Here is an 18,253-nt window from a genome sequence, read left to right as displayed (position 1 = left end):
CAGCTTTCCTCTCCTCCTCCCACCAGAGCCTGAGGCCATGCTGTGCCCTGGGACATTGGCAGCAACATGGCCCTCCCAGCCCATGCACTGGGCCTAGGGTTGCTTGCCGTCTGGAGACCCTCTGCTGAGGCTGCACTTTGGGCTCTGTTGGGCCCCAAGTCCTGCGGCCCCTTCTTTCCTGTTTGTGTTAATCCCTCTAAACAAAGTCAAACATTAGCCCAGGGAGCAGATTAAGCCTTATATAAACTCTCTTGGGGGGCGGACAAACAGTTTGTTCCTGAAAGAGGTAGAGGAGGGAACGAGCAGCTGTTTCAGCAGCCACCAGACTCTGGAAAGGAGCAGGGGGCCTCACAGAAATCTCAGGGCTGAGGGGGACCCTGGCTGCCACAGGTGAGGAGAGACAGTGCGCCCCTTCCTGTTTGTCCCCCAGCCCGCCTCACTGGAGGACCCTCTGACAGGCCTAGATTCTGCCCAGGCTTCATTTCTCTCCCAGATCCCCAGAACTTAGGGACCTGAAAGGGACCTGCCGGATTCTAGGAGTGATATGTGAGGCCAGCTTGCCCCATCCCTCATTTCACAGAAGAGGAAACTGAGGCAAGGAAGGGAACATGTCTGCCAGGTCACCCAGGTAGAAGAGAGCCAAGCCAGGAGATGACTGCGCTGCCAGGTCTTCTGACAGACGTTCTCTTTCCGTTACAGCTACTGCTCTGGGAGCCTCAGTTCGCCCCCCCAGGCCTGCCCTGCCTGGGTCAGCAGTCCTGACCTCTCCATCAGAGGAGTGGACGAGTGCTGCAATAGCCCTGCTCCCTGCCTCCGAGGGGCTGGGCCATTTGCCACAGCCCAGTCTCTCAAGTCAGGTTTGCACAGGCAGTCACAGAAGACCGCCTTGGGTTACCAAAAGCCACCCCAGGAACTCCCTGAAGGCTCTTCTTCTTCTCTCTTCACTGTTGACACCATGACCTTCTCAGAGATCCTGGAGAGGGTTGGCAGTCTGGGGCCCTTTCAAATCCTACACGTTTTTCTGCTCTCCTTCCCCGTCCTCTTCATGGCCAGCCACAACCTGCTTCAGATCTTCACAGCAGCCACGCCAAGTCACCACTGTGTGCCAGCCTACAATGCCTCCTCCCTGGCCTCAGCCCTGCCTGTTGGGTCTGACGGGGCCCCCGACCGGTGCCTGAGGTTCAGCCACCCTCCTCTGGAAGGACCACTGGGCCCCTCCAACACCTCCTTGCCCAATGGAACCTGGGGCCACACGGAGCCCTGCCTGGATGGCTGGATCTATGATAGGAATATGTTCACCTCCACCATCGTGACAGAGGTAAGAAGGACCCAGACCTTCTCTGCCTCTCATTCCGCTGGCCTCTGGAAACCCAAACCTCCCCACTCTAGTAATAATGATAGTAGCAGTCAGCCTTTCTATAGCACTTTAAGTCTATGCATGTATTATCTTGTTTGATTCTCACACAGCCCTGTGAAGTAGTGTCAATATTATCCCCTTTTTTCAGGTGAGAAAACTGAGCCTTAGATTGCCAAAGTGATTTGCTCAGGGTTATACAGCTAGCTAGTGTCTGAGGTGGGATTCTACCCTTGGTCTCCCTAACACTGTTGTTATTCGTATTTCCATAAAGACTGTGTTCGCAACCCGGTGAGATAGGTAGTATAATCTCTATTTTACAGGTGAGGAAACTGAAGCTCCAAAATGAGTTAGCTGACTTGCCCAACCAGTCACATCACTGCAAAGTCAGTTTTCCGATCTGGATTCAATAAGCACTCAATTTCCTTCCGATTCAGGCAAGTCTGTAATTCTCTCCAGCTCATCTTACTCCTACCTCAGTGAGGAGCACTGGACTTAAAAGTCAGGAAGACCTGGGATAGAATCCTGCCTCAGACAGGAGGCCTGAAGCCCATCCTCAGTCAAATGAAGGACTCGGTTCAACCAAATCATCTCAGCTCTGGTCCTTTCTACCTCTTAAATTCTTTCCCTGGGGCCTCTTCTCTCCCACTCGGTAAATCGGCCCAGCTCTCCCCATCACACTCCCCACCCCATTCTCTACTTCTTCTTGTGGCCATCCCCCTAATCCAATCAGGTGATTTGGAGCTGGGAGTGACCTTAGAGTCCAAGCCCCTCATTTGACACTGGAAGAAACTTGGAGTGTCTCTAGAAGCACAAGGTCTGTGTTCAAATCTTGCCTCTCTCCTAAGCCTGTGACCTGGGCAGGTCCCCTTCCATTTTCTGGGCCTCAGCTTCCTCATCTGTAAAATGGAAGGGTTGGGCTGGCTGACTTCTGAGTTTCCTTTCCTTCAAAGTCTAGGCATCTAATCTTTTTAGGGTCCTTGGTCCCCTTCTCCAAGCCCCTCTGGTCCATCCCTTGAGAAAAGTAGCCCATTCCAGTGATCTCTGGCAGCGAAATCCCTGTTACAAAGAAAAAGTTGAGGCAGCTCCTCTTCTCCCCTAAACTCTCCTCTGAGTCATGGCCTACCTGGGCAACCTAAGGCAAGCCCCTTCCCCTCTCTGTTCGGAGAGAGACTTGGACCAGATCTCCACCCTGCTCTATTCAGAGGCCAGACCTCTCCTCTGGGTCCAGGAGCTGGACTTTCCTGGGCTCAGCCCCTGACTGCGTGTCTGATCTCCAAGTTCCCCTGGCCTAGTTAGAAGCAGAGCCCCTTCCCCCTCGGATCAGCTGATAGACTCTTGGAATTTTTCAGAAGGAATTTAGAAAAAAAAAACATAGGAATAAGTCCCTGAGCTTACAAAGAACAAGTGCAGAGCACGTAAAGCCTCCCCAGCAGTCACAGGAGCACAGACTTCAGAGCTGGAAGGGAGCCTAGAGGTCACTGGGTCCAGAACTTGGGACCCCAGAGCCTGCTACCTCTCTTACAAAGGTCTGGGCCATCTCCTGGCCTGACCCCTTTGCCGAAACTCTCCTTGGACCCATGGGGTCTCAGCTGAGTCATCCAACTCAACTTCCTCCATTTATAAAAGGCAAAACTGAGGCCCAGAGAGGGGAGGGAGTACCCAAGGTTATACAGGCTACACGCCAGGGCAGGGACAAAATTCCGACTTGGGTCCAGAGCCTGTCCCTTCTCTGCTCCCTCCTGGACAGGGAAGGGTGTACCCATCATGACCATCAGGTTGGTCCTCCCAGGAACCTTGAACTGGTGTGGGGGAGGGGTTTGTAAAGCTCATCCTAGAAAAATGGGACATGAGGTGCATCCAGATCCCTTCTACCTCTGAATCAATGGGCCTGATTACATCCCTGTCAGGAGCATCCCAGTGAGGAAATTCCCTGTACCAATATAACCCCACACAACTTTCAGTTTTAGAGAGTGGCCTGGGCCCCTGAGAAATTCAGAATCTTGCCCAGGGTCACCCCTCCATATGTCCAGCCTTTTATCTACTGTGTGATGGAATATAAGCTCCTCGTGGGCAGGGATTGTTTTTGCGGATCTCAACAGAGTCTGGCACATAATAGGTGCAGAACGAATGTTGGTTGGTTGATTTTTACCACCCCCTTCCCCACCATTGAGCTGTTACTGAAAATTCACCCCATTCAGCTCCATTATGGAGGTGCTGTGTGACCCTGTCCAAACTCCTTCCCCATCTATCCAATGGTGCTTTGGAGTGTGCTTCCATATCAAACACTGTGTGACTCCCTGGCTCTGGGGGCTCCAAGTTGGGAGACCAATGAAGGCTTTATTCAGGACACAGGACCTCAACTGAACCTTGGAGTCTGAAGGGAGATGAATCAGATCAGCGATGTACCCAGGGCACAGAGCTGATAGAGTCACTGCTCTCCTCAAGAAACTTTAGTGACTTCCTAAGGCTTCCAGGAGAAAACGCAAACCCTTTTGGAGTTTAGTGCACTCCCTAATCCAGTTGTCCAAGCTTATTACACATGACCCCAATCCATACAGTGTCCCTGAAACCTGGCCTCCTTGCTGGTCCTATTACTCGAGTCCACTCCTCATACCCTACCGCAGGGCCTTCGCACATGCTGTTCTTCCTGCCAAGAATGCACTCCCTCCTCTCCTCTTTACTTCAGAATTCAACTTTTTGAAAGGTTCTCAGCTCAGGCACCTCTTTCTCTGAGAAGTCTTTCCTGGATGAGTCCCCGAATGGTAGAGGTTTCTCCCTCCTCAAAGCATCTCATACTCACCTTGGACAATGGTCCCCAACAGAATGGACGTCTTTTCAAGGCAGGCGCTAGATTTCATTTTTCTTTGTATCCCTAAAGCCCAATACGGTGCCTTGAACACAGTCAGTGCTTAGTAAGTGTTGGTCTAATGTAACTGAATAGCTATTTCTCAGGAACAATATATTGGAGTAGGGCCATGGCTACCTGGTCACTGCTTGGGCACAGAAATGACCAAGGTCTAGGCAAGACTCTTCAGATGTTCTGTGTCAATCTTCTATTGAGCTGGAGGTACCAGAAACCAGAGGAAGGAGAGGACAAGAGAAAGGCAAGGGTAAAGCACTATGCTCAGATATGGTTAACATGGCCTGGACGGACCATTCAGCCAACCATACCTGAAGCTTTTGCCTTGGGCTCTGGATTCAATTGAACTCAGTTGTACATGTGCTTAATAAGAGCCTACTGAATATAAAATATGGGGTATCTTGAGTATTAAGGCCCTGTGCTGGCTGCAAGGGATACAAGATTCAAAAAGGAAGGCATCTCTACCCTCAAGGACCTTACTTTCAGAGATGCCTGGTGGTATATGGGGTGGAGCAGGGGGCAGAGTAGCTGTGTGGCCCCAGGAAGTCACTGAACCTGAGCCTCAGTTTACTTACTTGTAAAATGGGAGCAGTGACAGCACCTTCTAAGGTTCATGGTTGTTGTACGGTCCCAATGAGGTAATCAATATTTATGTCACTTGGCACTAGATAGAGGTTAGCTGTTATTATTATTTAAAAGTTTATATTGAGGAGGAGGCCGATTTTCCTGTGATTTCTCTCTAGTCCCTTACTCAGAAATGGTATTAGTCAGTCTTAAGTAAATTAAGCATTTATCGAGCTCTTCCCATGTACCAGCCACTGGGGCCAAAGAAAGGACAGAGCAACGTCATTCTCCGCAGGGACCTCACAATCCAGGGGGAAGACACCAAAGAACTGTGGCCTTACAAGATGTGTGGAAGACAAATGGTTCACTAGGGGTGGGGGCCAGGAAAGTCCCCTTGTAGAAGGTGGGGTTGGAATTGAGTCTTGAAAGGAACTAGAGAGAGAAGTAAAGTTAGAAGGGAGGGTGTCCTACTCCATCTGGGTCTGCCTCAGTGAAGTCACACATCCAGCCAGAATGTTTCTGGGCATCCATAGAGAGGAGGACTGGAAAATTGAGGGCGTGATGCCCACTAAGGCCAAGGGGCAGACCAAGCTAGAGAGTCCAGTGGAGTTTAGTGGAAAAAGCCCTGGCCAAGAACCTCTGCCTTGAAGTTGGATGGAGAAGTCCCTCAGGCCCCAGCTAACCCCACAGTCTCCTCTCTCTTGACTTCACTTTCTTCATTAGCCAAAGGAGGGAACAGGACCGATTGCCTCCTCAGAGGCTCCTTCTGGCTCTAACCTTGGGGACCTGTGGGTCTCTCTGTCCTGCAGTGGGATTTGGTGTGTGACCTTCGCCAGATGAAGGAGATGGCCCAGTCCTTATATATGGCCGGCATCCTGACTGGAGGGATTGTGTTTGGGAGCTTATCGGACAGGTGATGTGGGGGCGTGGCCCTCTTCTACCCCAGCTCCTGGGCCCCACTTCCCCACTTCCTCCCCACAAGGAAAGGCCCTGGGACTCCACCTTCCCACTAGTCCTTGGGTTTCCCTTTCCCTCTCCAGCCATTCCCTTGACCTCCAGAAAGATCTGGGCAGGTGGTCCCAGGGGCTCCTGGGCAGGAGGCCTCTTTAACTCTGGTACAATGTAGTCAAGGTTATCGGCACTCTCACAGCTCGCTGGGCCCAGGCCCTTCTGATGTTGGAGGCAGCCAAGACACTGATCCAAGAAAATGGCAGAGAGTCATTCATTAACCCAAATGTCTAATTGCAAACCATTTCAAAACAACAATTAGCAGCGGAGTGAAGTAACAGAAAAGAGTTACATGGCTGGGCCCCTATTAGCAGAGGCTGGGGGCAGCCCCCTGGCCTCTGCTGGCAGTGGGATGGGGAAGAGGCAGCTCAGCACTCTCCCTTTGGCCTTCTCTCCTTCTTGCACAGGTTTGGCCGGAAGCCCATCCTCACTTTGTGTTACCTTTCGCTGGCTGTCAGCAGCACCTGCTCAGCCTTCTCACCCAACTTCCTGACCTATACCATCTTCCGCTTCTTGGTCGGATGCAGCCTCTCGGGCATCAGTCTTAGCACCGTGATCTTGTGTGAGTGGCCCTTGCCCAATCTCTGGCCATCAATAGGCATAGGGGAAGGGGACAGCTGCAGGCTTTGAGGGAAGCCAAGGGGAAGGTAGTCATAGGGCTGCAAGAAATCTGCCCTAAGGCTCAGTAAGGTGACAGATCAAGAGCCAAGAGGGGCCTGAGAAGCTGCTGGGTCCAGCCCCCCTCGTTTTATAAGAAAGGTCCACTGAGGTTAAACCACACAGCTATGGTTACGTTGTACGATGAGGGTGGATTTTAAAACCAGGTGTCATCTGCCCCAAAGCTGGCCCTCTTTCCAGTTTGCCACACTGACTCCTCGGTGTAGATCCTGACTTCTCACCACCCGTGTGTCCTAGAGACCATCTCTTGCCCTCTCTGGGTCTCTGCTTGTGAAAGAAGAGATGGGTCACAAGGACAGTTTTCAGTCCATGGCCCCTGTCCCCTACCCCAGGCCTGAGCTTCTGCACAAAAAGAAGGGATCAGATTAAATGATCACTAGGGCCCCTTGTTCTTAATCCTGAGATTCTAAACCCCAGAGTCTATCAGGGGATGCAGCCCACTCCCCATCTTCCAGGGATCTTTCCCAAGCCTACTGTCTGTACCAATGTCCTGGAGGCAGTTCTGAGAACTCTAGACTGACTCACCCAGTACCCGCCTGGTCATCCACTTATTCCCAGGCGTCGAATGGGTACCGACCCAAGTTCGGGCCATCCAGTCTACAATCACTGGCTACTGCTACACTTTCGGTCAGTTCATCCTTCCAGGCTTGGCGTACACCATCAGTGAGTGGCGATGGCTGCAGTTCGTAGTATCAACTCCATTCTTCATCTTCTTCCTTTCCTCCTGGTATGTGCCCCAATGACCTCCTTTTCCCCCTCCAACCCTCTCCCCTCACATCCATACCCCGTCTGCTTCCAAGGGACCCAGAGCCCAAGCCACAGCTGAACTACTCTCTCGTCTGGAGTACTTTAGAAGGTAAGTCCCTACTCCATCCCCAGCCCACCCGGCCTCCCTTCCTCTCTCTTATCCACCTGGAGCATCTCATCTGTCCAGGCTGGTCAGCTCTGCGCAGCTTAGGATGTTAGCCCAACCCAAACAGGGACACTAAGAGACTGGGGGTCCTGCCCCAGTCAGGTCCTGGGCTCTCCTCAGGGAGCCAGGCACTGGATGCCCATTTTCCCAGAGCCCCAGGTGCTCACTGCTCCCCATTTACTTGTACCCATTCCTGCATTCCGTCCTCACATGCCTAGATGTGGATCCCAGGGTATTCTGTCTGGAGCTCCCCAAAGTAGCTGCTACTTGTCCTTCATCTAGATTTACTCTCAGGGCCATTGCCTTGATGGGTGAGAAGGTCCCCATCCCGCATCCACCTCCCCCACCAGGTAGGGGTAGGACAGCAAGTCAGGAAAGGGAAGAGTCCTGGCCTTCCTGGATCCTTGATATCTGTGACTCCAAAGAGAACAGAATCACTGGGACCCTGGGAGGGACAGAGAAGAGAATTCTACCGATGGTACATTCAGTGCTCCAGAAGGGCTGGGGTGGGGAGGGGGTGTGGAGGGGCCGCTGGCCACTGCTGTATATTTGGCCTCTAGATGGAAGTGACCATTTCAGATTCCTGGGGATCAAGGCACTGATGAGCAGGATGCTGGGAGAGGACCTGGGTTTGGATTCTGGCTCTAACACCTGCTGACTGTGTGATCCTGGACAAGTTCCGTCCCCTCCCTCTGCCTCAGTTTCTTCATCTGTAGGATAGGGTTAATAATCCTGGCCCAACCTACCCCACAGGATAAGCATATTTTAAGACCACTCAAAACCTCTGGAATTATTATAGCTGTTGTTACTTCTTAATCTTTAAGAAAAATTAATCTGGCCTTCTGGAGGAATTGGGGAGAAGCCAGAAGCAGGGTGAGCATGGAGAGGTTGTCATGGTGGCCAAGGAAATGTAGAGCAATACTTGGTCCTCAGGCCCCCTCAGCCTGGCATTCAGAGCCCCCCACACTGGGCTGCCCAATAAGCCTGAGAACACTCACCCCCATTCCTATGGAGTTTCACAACCTCTGTGCAAAGTCTCCATTTCTAAGAATGCCCCATTTGTGAGGCAAGGAGAGTGGGGACGTTCTCCCTTGGCAGGTGAGCTCACTGAGGTGAGTGGCCAAGTGGCCAAGGTAACATAGCTAGTAAGGGCCAGATCCCTCCTGACTCCAAGTAGGATGGGCTGCCTACGTTTCCAAGACCCCTAAGCTGGCCCAGGCTATGGCCACACAGGGAAAGTCTGGGCTCCTCCATTTCCAGAGTGCAGGGCTGGGGGTCTGAGGGAGTTTTCATGCCCCCTACCCTCCTCCTGGCCTGTAAGCTGCAGTCAGGGAGGTATGCCCACTCCAGTTTGACCCTGTCCCCACACAGGTGTGAAGCCAGGAACCTTCTATCAGTCCAGCCTCCAGCTTCAGCCAGCTCTCCCACCCCCCACATTCCTAGTAGGCTGAGCTGGACCAGAGCACCACCCCCCTGCCTTCCCACCTGCCTGGCATACCAGTCACTCCACATCCCCCAGGGGTCCCCAGCTAAGAAAGACATGGCCAAGAAAACATGGCCCCTGGCCCAGAGGTTGCTTTTGGAAGGGGAAGAGTGGAAAGGCAGATTGTGAGGGCATAGAGCAGCAGGAGGGGAGGCTTAGCCAGGGAACCAGCAGCTCATGTTTCCTACCCTGCCCCTACAAGCACCCCCTCCCCCTTGTCCTGGGGCAGCAGGCAGAAGTTCCAGGCCTGGTTGGAAACTCAGAGATCATCCACTCCAACCCCACCCCCCCATTTTACAGATTAAGGAAACTGAGGTCCAAAGAGGGAAAGGGACTTATCCCAAGGACCCACGGCAAGTCAGTGGCTGAGCTGGGATTAGAACCCAGGTCTCCTGATTCCCAGACCAGTGCTCTTTCCCACCCAGGTGGGTGGCTGAGTCTGTTCGATGGCTGGTCCTGACCGGGAAATCCCCCAAAGCCCTGAAGGAGCTCCAGAGGGTCGCGGCTTTCAACGGCAGGAAGGAGGAAGGAGACAAACTCAGCCTGGAGGTAGAGGGGAGATAGGCCGCGGGATGGGTGGGAATGGAGGGGGGCATTCAGGAGAAGAGTTCTGGAGTGGGGCCTGGGGGCTGGGATAGCTGCGAAAAACTCTTGGGCTTCCCCCTTTCTCCAAAGATGCCCCTTCAATTAATATGAACCTCCCAGCTCAGTAGGCATGTGATTGGCAGTCAAGAAGATCCATTCGGCCACAGAGGTAGTGACCAGGCCAGGCTTTAAAGGTCAGCGGGAGGTGGCTAACAGTCCAAATCCCAAGAGTGCCTGGGCAAGGATCATCCTTAGTGTGAGTTACTCCCAACACTCCCTCACACACTTAGGTGCCCGAGGCTGGAGGAACGTGGAGGACCAACATCTGAGTCTTTTATGTAAACAGGAGGGGCTGAGGATCCCCTCAGCCAGAGACTCTAGGCCCTGGGGTTGGCCTGGTCTTCCAGAGCAGACCATCAGGGAGTGGGAGAGAGCTAGGCCACCAACCCACCCTCTGAGGGCAGGGGAGATTAACCAGCCACCACAAACATTCTCCAAGCCCCTACTGTGTACAGAGCTTAGTAATGGGGTCTGAAAGAGATGCAGAATGTAGATAAGCCCCAGTTCCTTCCTTTATGGATTTCACATTCCAGGAGACACCAGCACAGTTGGTGTTAACTCCCCAGGGGACAAGGCACCATATTACATGGTAAGTACATCAAGGAAGTGCAAAGTCCAGAATCTCCAAGCTAGACAGGACCTCGGATGCTGTCTAATGCCACCCCTACCTGACCAAGAGGCCCCTCAGAGCATCCTGGACACAGGGTCAGCTAGCTGGCCCCCACTTCTGGAGTCCAGTGAGGGGAAATCCATGGCCTCCAGTGGGAACCAGCACTACTTTGGTATAGCTCTGCTCATTAAGAAGTTTGTCTTTACCCCATGAGATCCTAGAGGGAAGGTTACTCAATTCAAGGGAATCAAGGAAGTCTTCCTGGAAGAAGGGACATTTAGCTCAGCATTTAAGGCATAAGCAGAAATTCAACAGGAGAAAGGGGAATAGGCATAGAAAATAACATGAGCAAAGGCCTGGAGGGGAGAAAGTATGAGGCAGCCATCTTCAGGAAAGAGAGGGTGAAGGAGTTGGGCTGGGTCCTTGAAGGCAAGATAAATCAGGCGATCCTATTTGCAGGCAGCAGGGATCCAGGGAAACGCCTTCAACAGGAATGGAGCCATCACTGTGCTGATTTCCCCTGTGACCCTCTAATTTGGGAGAAAGAGCTCCCAGATTGGGACCCAGGGAACCTAGCACTCAAATCCTCAGGCTGAGCCCTAGATAGAGAACCAAACCTCAGAGGTCCTGGAAGAGCTCAGTCCCATCTCCACCCCAGGTGAGGGAGGACCAGGCAAAGACTCAGACCCTAGACCCAAGAGCATGGAGTTTATGGTCTGCTCTTGATTTCTGAGCTCTAGGCTAGAGCTGCAATCCTCTTCTCCCCATGTGTCTCCCTCTCCTTATCTCTCATCTTTCTCTCTCTTATCCTCTGCCCCCATCACCATCTTCACCATCATCCCCAGGCATCCACTTTGATGCTCACTGGAGCCTTGAGATTTGCCAAAATTCACCAGTCCCTGATGCTTTTTGAACCTCTCAGTCATATGGGAACAATACTTGCAAATAGGCTGACCTAACTGTCCCAATTTTAAAGAAGAGGAATCCAAGGTCCCATGATTTACCTACTATTATCTATGCTTGCCCAATGAGAATGCTGTCCAGTCCAAGGAAGGACCTTCCCTAACATTCTGGAGAAAAAGTTATCTCTCAGGATCAGTATCACCCACTAGGAAATGGGAGTGATTGTGGACTTGGGGGGAGCTATTTTTATACATTCAGGACTCCTACGCCCTGGAGAACTGGCATGATAGATGCCCACTGGAAGAGCATCTCAGGCACCTCAGTCACAGTGGCTCTCAGTGGTCTAGAAAATGTGGTGAGTGTAGGATATCATACACACACACACACACACACACACACACACACACACACACACACACAGAGTCCCTTTGGGACAGAGAAGAAGGAAGGAATCTGCTCGTATCCCAGGCTGTAATACTCTTAAGGTACCCAAGGTAACTAACCAGGGTCCTAATTCTTCTCTGCCCCCAGGAACTGAAACTCAACCTTCAGAAGGAGATCGCCTTGAGCAAGACCTCCTACAGTGTGCTCATTCTCTTCCAAAATCCTGTCTTGCGCTGGATATCTTGCTGCAGCTGTCTCACTTGGTGAGCTGGACATCCTGAAGTACCCAGGAACTTAGTCTACCTCTCTGGGTGGCCATAAACAAGTCACTTGTAATGCTAGTGTTCTGAAATTACCCTTCACTCACCCACTTTGATAAAACCCCAGTAAAATTTTGGAGGGACTCTTATTCAGTCTTTCTGACTCATTCCTAGATAGATAGGATAGGATAGGATGTGATATTCCTTAGATAGATAGTGAATCCATAGGGACATCTGTATCTTGTTCATTTTTCTGTCCCCAAAGAGTTTCCAGTTCCCCTGCAAGTACTCAGGTTAACAAGACATTAAATATAGGATAGATTTTTATGTAACCCCCAAAAAAAGACTAACTCCCAAGTCCTTTGTCAGGAAAAGTCTTCTCTCTTTTCCAGAGGGTATCAGCAGCACCACTACAACAGCTCCTCTGACCCTCCACTCCTGCCCCACCCTGCTCATACCACAGCTAACAAGAGGAAGACTCCTGTGGCAGTTAGGGAGTGCCATGTTACACAGACTGCTGGGGCCTAAAGTCATAAAGACCTGAGTTCAAATCCAGCATCAGACACTTAGTTGTGTGACCCTGGGCAAATCACCTCACCTGTCTGCCTGTTTGCTCACCTGTAAAATCAGGGTCGTAATAGCACCTATCTTGCAGGGTTGTGGTAAAGACCAGATGAGATATTTTTAGGCACATAGTAGGCACCATCTAAGTGCTTCTTCTCTCCATTGTAGATTTGTTCCTCTCTGTTCTAGGTCTCTTTCTTTTCCCCTGGCTCTATCTGGGACTAGCTATTCAATGCATGTAATTCCCTAGGTGTGCATGGATGTCCCCAGGACCAGTGTGCAGTTCTCTTCCAGAGATGTACATGGTGACTCCAAAATCCTCTGCTCCTTTTCTCCCCAGGGCTCTTTCTTCTATTGTGTCTATATCCCAGAGGACTAAGAAATCCTCCCAACTGAAGGGAACAATAGCATTCACCTTCACACAGATAATCCATCTTTCTCAGTCTCAGTTTCCTCATTTAGAAAATGTGGATAATAATAACACCCACTTCATAGGGTTGTTGTGAAAACCAGATAGCATCTGCAAATATGCTTTTATTTACTCTACAAATACTAGTTATCATTATTAATTCATCATCATCATCTTTGGCTCCAGGCTTACAGGAGCAGTGACCTGGCAATTTGCCTTTCCCATATGCTTTCCCAAAGCTCATGTTTCCATAGCATGGCATGGTTGACAACCCTCTACTGGAGAATACATTTTTACAGATGAGGAGACTGAGGCTCTAGGCTTACATATCAGCCAAGGGTGACACAGCTAGGAAGCAGGATGGCCATGATTTGAAACCATATCTCCTAACTTTCCATGTCCCCAAGAGCACAGGCTGTGGTCCTTCCCACTGACTGCTGTTGGCCAACCTAGATCTTCCCTTCCCCAGGTTCGCCACAGGATTTGCCTACTACAGCCTGGCCATGGGCGTGGAGGACTTTGGAGTCAACATCTACATGCTGCAGATAATTTTTGGCGGTGTTGATGTCCCAGCCAAGTTCATCTCTGTCCTCTGCCTGAGCTACGTGGGCCGCCGGATCACCCAGGCTGCCTGCCTCCTTTTAGCTGGTACTGCCATCCTAGCCAACATCTTTGTGCCTTCAGGTGAGAAGATGGGAACCCAAAAGAGGAAGGGGACCTGAGACATAAATTAATCCTAGGAGTCAGGCAAATTCAAGACAGAGTGTGTAGACAAGGAAGCAGAAACCCATAGAGGCTAGTGACTTATCCAAGGTTACACAGCTTATAAATAATACAGCTAGGATTAGCACCAGGGTCCTCTAACTCCAATCCCTGTGCAGTAGCCACCATCCCACACTGCCTCTCAGGAGTCTCTGGCATGTCCTGGCCTCAAGCTAGCCCAGAATTTCATTCTGTCAGGCAAAGATTCATTCCTGGGCAGTGCACCCAAGAAACTCAGGAAGGAGTAATAATGTATTCTGTGTGTGTGGATCCCAACCTGTGATCTCATCATTGTGGGAGGCTACCAATATCACAACTCCTTCCACAAGTACAGACAAACAACTTAGCAGTAGCTTGGAAAATTGTCCAGGGCCCCAAGAAGTTACTCACCCAGGGTCACACAGATAGAGTCAGAGGAAAACCTTCTTGACTCCAAGGGCAGTCCTCTGTCACTAAACTTCCGCTTATTTAAAAAAATTATTAATAGTAGTAATATAGCACTTTAAGTCTTGCAAGTCTCTTAGCTTATGTTCTCACATTTAAGTCTCTCAGTAGCCCGATGAGGTAGGTACTAGGAATATTATACCCATTTTACAGATGAGAAAACAGAAGATTAGAGAGGTGACCTCATTTGCCAAATGGCACACAGCTTGTATGTATCAGTGGCAAGATTAAAACCTAGGTCTCTCCTACATTGTAGCAATATAAGAATTGTCAGCTCCACATAGATTTCAGAGGGTCAGGGCCCCAGTCTCTTGGAAGGTGAGAAGATGGGAAGGTGAGACCTTGTTCTAGTTCTGCTCAGATCTTTGACTCTTTCCACTAAAGGAATACAAACACTGCCTATCCTCAAAGAACTTACATTCTAATGAAGAAAGGAAGAGGGAAGGGGCAAAGGTGCCTGACTGAGGAAGTCCAGAGGGAGACCTGGGGAGGCTTCAGAGGGAAGGGTTGGGCATCGGACAGGAATCCAGATTCTCCCCCAATTTGCCATTTCCTTTGTTGAAAGGACAACTAGCTAGGTAGATCACAGGAATGATGTAGAGATGGATAGATTAGACGATAGATAGATAGATAGATAGATAGATAGATAGATAGATAGATAGACAGATAGATAGATAGACAGATGGATAGATAGATAATAGATGGATAGATATTAGAGAATAGATAAAAGGTGAATAGACATTTGATCGATTAGGTGAATAAATAGATATAGATAGATAAAAGTGTGTGTGAGAGAGAGAGAGAGGGTTCACCTGGATTTTATCAATGCACTCACCAATAAGAATTCTGCTCTTGCAAAAAAAGTGGAAAGATGGGAGCTAGACAGTGATACAATAGGAAGTTTAAGGACACATTTCTTAGTGAGCCCCCCATCCCCATTCTCTAAGCTCAGCCCAATTTAACAGCCCCTTGAAGACTATTTAGAGACAGCTAGGTGTCAAGGTGGAAATCTTCCCTCTGGCACTTCCAAGCTATTTGGTCCTAGGCAAGTCATTTGTCTGCCTCAGTTTCCTCATCTGTAAAATGAGTATAATAATAGCAACTACTTCCCAGGGTTTTTATAAGCACCATATGGGATAGCATCTACAAAGCAATTTTATTGTAAAGTCAGAGAAAAGAGCATGAGATTTGAGAGCCTAGGAAAAGGAGGAAAGGGTTCAAAGTTGCCAAAGGGCAGGAGCAGGAGGCAGTTGTAGCAGGAGCTATTGGGAACTTTGTTGAGCCCACTTCATTGGAATCCAGAACATAGTCTGAGTCCCAAGTCTGGAACCTGGTACCAGCCTAGGTCTAGAACATACCAGGATTCCTTTGTTCAGGAGTCTAAAACCCAGCCCCCAATCATGCCCCACCTCTTCCCTGAGTCCCCTGCCTCTAGTGTCTCCGGCATTGCCATATCCTTCCCCTCCCCCCAGACATGCCGATAATAAGGACCAGCCTTGCTGTCTTTGGGAAGGGATGTCTCTCCAGCTCCTTTAACTGCCTCTTCTTGTACACCAGTGAGCTGTATCCCACAGTAATCCGGTAAGGGCCAGGGTCCTGGGCTCAGCCAGCAAAGAGAGGGCAGTCTGAGCCCAGGTGCTGCCACTCCCCAAACTCACCTCCTTTCTACATTGCTCCCCACAGCACCCCCCCCACCTCCAGCCTCCTGCTCCTTCTGCTCCTCCCAAGGTCCTCCCAGCCTGAGTCACCTGCCAAGTTGGGGGGAACTTCCAGAAGGGCAAACTTGGAGACATAGCCCCAGCATGCCCTTCTTCCTTTGGGGGAAATAAATAGGGATGCCCTACTATGACCCATACACACACACACACACACACACACACACACACACACACACACACACACACACACACACACACACACACACACACACACACCTACTGGGCACCAGAAATTTTCCCCTACCCAGATAATTCATCATCGTCCCAAAAAGACACTGTCCTTACAAAGGCAGAGAGAAGGCCCAGAAGTGTAAGTGAGGGGAGCATTGTTTAGTGCCTCACTGTCCCATTCCCCATTCTCTGTCCTTCAGTCAAAGAGGAATGGGCCTGGGCAACCTCTGTGCCCGAGTGGGCAGCATGATAGCCCCGCTGGTGAAGATCACCGGTGAAGTGATGCCTTTCATCCCCTCCCTCATCTATGGGGTCATTCCCATTCTGGGGGGCCTATCTGCCTTCTTTCTCCCTGAGACACTCAACAAGGCCCTTCCAGAGACAATGGAAGATATCGAAAGACGGTCAGTCAACCTTCCCCTCCCCCACCTCCCTGACATCTAGAGGAAATCCCTACTCCTCCTTAGTGCCCCTTGCCTTGGATGGGGGGTGAGAGAAAGACCCCAAGGTTTGACAGAGCAGACTCATTCCCAAGGGGAAACTGAGGAAGACTTCCTGACCAACTGGTTCTGCCTCTAGTTGAGGCTTCACAGCTAGTCTGGGAGGCAGGAGAAGAGCTGTGTGGTTTCCTCTCCCAAAGGGAGACTCAGAAGCCATATTCAGTGAGGACCCACTCCCACTCCCACCCCCAAGACAGCGTTATGAGCAGTCCTCTCTCCCCTCAAGCACAACAGAACACGCTCCTTGGCCTCCTTTGTATTACCCATTCTCTCAGGCATCTGACTCATGCAGACACCCTGATAAAGTAGTGAATGGGGCGGGGGGAAGATAGGGATAAGGAGGGATGGGATTTGTGGGGGGAGATGAAGTGGGGTGTTCAGTCCACAGCCTGTATCCCCCTTGATGTTTAGGGAGAGACTGAGGGGTGTTCTGAGTTTATGCTTTTTCCTCTCCCCCTAAATTCTCAGGAAAAAGTCAGAGGAAGAGATAGAGGCTCAGAATATCCCTCTACAATCTGGTGAACCTGGAAAAGGGACCAGCTGAGAGAAGGACGATTGACCATAATCACCTGATTGGAGGCCCCCTTTCCCCTGTCCTCACCAAGGACTATAGTCAACCCCTAGAACAAAGCCATGACCCTGGTTTATCTACCACCCAGCATGGGCTTGGACTGACCTTTGCCCCCAGAGCCTCTGCTCCACTCCACCCCCACCCTAAGCCCTTTGGACAGTGCCATCCTGGACCTGAGACCATCCCTAGGGGCTGGACAAGGGGAGGATTCTCTCCCCAGTGCAGTACTCTCCTTGTCTCTGGCTCTGATTCTCTGTCTCTCTAACACATACACATACACAGGCCTCTTTCCATGGGCCCCACTCATAGGATGGGAGGATGTAGAGCTGGGAGGACCCCTTAGAGAGAGACAGGGGCAGCCAAATAAGGGAGTGAGCCTGGAGGCCAAGGACACCGGGTTTAATCTTGCCTTTTCCATACTACCTGGGTGACTTTTGAACAAATCAGACTTCAGTTTACTCATCTGTCAAATGAAGAGGTTGGAATACGCGACCTCTACAGTCCCCTCCAGCTGTAAATCTATGTCCCTGTGTGACCCCACCTCCAATTTGTGGATGAGGATAAAGGAGGCCAAGAGTGACCAAGTGAGCACCACTAACTAAATGGAGCTTCAAGTCCAAGCCCTCTGTCTCCAAATCCCCACACCATTCTGCCAGCTCCCTCTGCCCACTCTGCCAACATGGCCAATACTCCCTGTCCCTTGGTCCTCCACCTCCAAATCTCCAGTATTCTTCCCTGAGCCTTTGGTTTGGCTGGTCTTTCTGGAGCCCTGCTCAGATATCAACTCTCCCTGGCCTCTGCCTCCCTTCCTCACCACTCCAGCACTGGTGCCCCCTCCCAGACCCGTGGCAATACCACCAAGGCCCTGCTAACCCTGCCCCTAGGGGTCTGGCCTTCCTCCCCAAGAGAGGAAGGGAGGAAGGGAGGGACCTAGAAAAGCCCCCAAGCAAGCAAGAAGCTCCCTGGTTCACTCTCCATCAAAGAAGGCACCCAGGAAATGAGGGATTCCTCATGTGCATGCAGGAAATGGAGGGTTCTCTTGCAAAGACCAGGCCCACATGGGGGCCAGTGCTTCCCACTGGTGGGGGCCAGCTGTGTCCATGAACAGATAACCATGTTCCATGAACAACAGAAGCCCAGAAGCCCTAGCAGACATGAACAAAACTTTTAGTGTTCTCAAATAAAAATTCTAACAAATTCCAGATGAATCGTATCATTGCAAAAGAATTAGAAATGTCAAAGAATGTCAAAGCCAGAATCAGGGGGTCTTCAGTCTAGAGCTGGACAGGATCTCAACAGCCTCTTCAGTCAGCCTCCTCATTTTGCTTATGAGGAAACTGAGGCCCAGGGAAGTTAAATGATATCCCCAAGACCACTCAGACTGTAGCCACACAGTTTCTCCAATGGCAGAGCCTATCAAGTATTCATTGTCTGCCTTGTGCTGGGGAC

General features: G+C 50.8%; 1 protein-coding gene across 2 annotated transcripts; it reads left to right on the top strand.

The window, feature by feature from the left end:
• Positions 1-257: 257 nt before the first annotated feature.
• On the top strand, positions 258-18,006 carry LOC140524445 (organic anion transporter 3-like). 2 transcript variants are annotated; one of them, XM_072638894.1, is made up of 11 exons: positions 262-390; positions 700-1,318; positions 5,591-5,694; positions 6,197-6,351; positions 7,026-7,194; positions 9,289-9,412; positions 11,553-11,668; positions 13,108-13,322; positions 15,317-15,425; positions 15,934-16,137; positions 16,702-18,006. In XM_072638894.1, the coding sequence occupies exons 2-11, from the start codon at positions 956-958 to the stop codon at positions 16,775-16,777; spliced, it is 1,635 nt and encodes a 544-aa protein (XP_072494995.1). In that variant the 5' UTR covers positions 262-390; positions 700-955; the 3' UTR covers positions 16,778-18,006. The 2 variants fall into 2 exon arrangements, with proteins under 2 accessions (XP_072494994.1, XP_072494995.1); XM_072638893.1 differs by lacking the exon at positions 15,934-16,137 and having other exon boundaries at positions 258-390.
• The last annotated feature ends 247 nt before the right edge of the window (positions 18,007-18,253 follow it).

This window comes from Notamacropus eugenii, chromosome 2, assembly GCF_028372415.1.
Source record: "Notamacropus eugenii isolate mMacEug1 chromosome 2, mMacEug1.pri_v2, whole genome shotgun sequence".
In the NCBI taxonomy this organism is placed as follows: domain Eukaryota; kingdom Metazoa; phylum Chordata; class Mammalia; order Diprotodontia; family Macropodidae; genus Notamacropus; species Notamacropus eugenii.
Note: the sequence above shows the minus strand (reverse complement) of the source record. Positions and strands in the feature narration are given on the sequence as shown.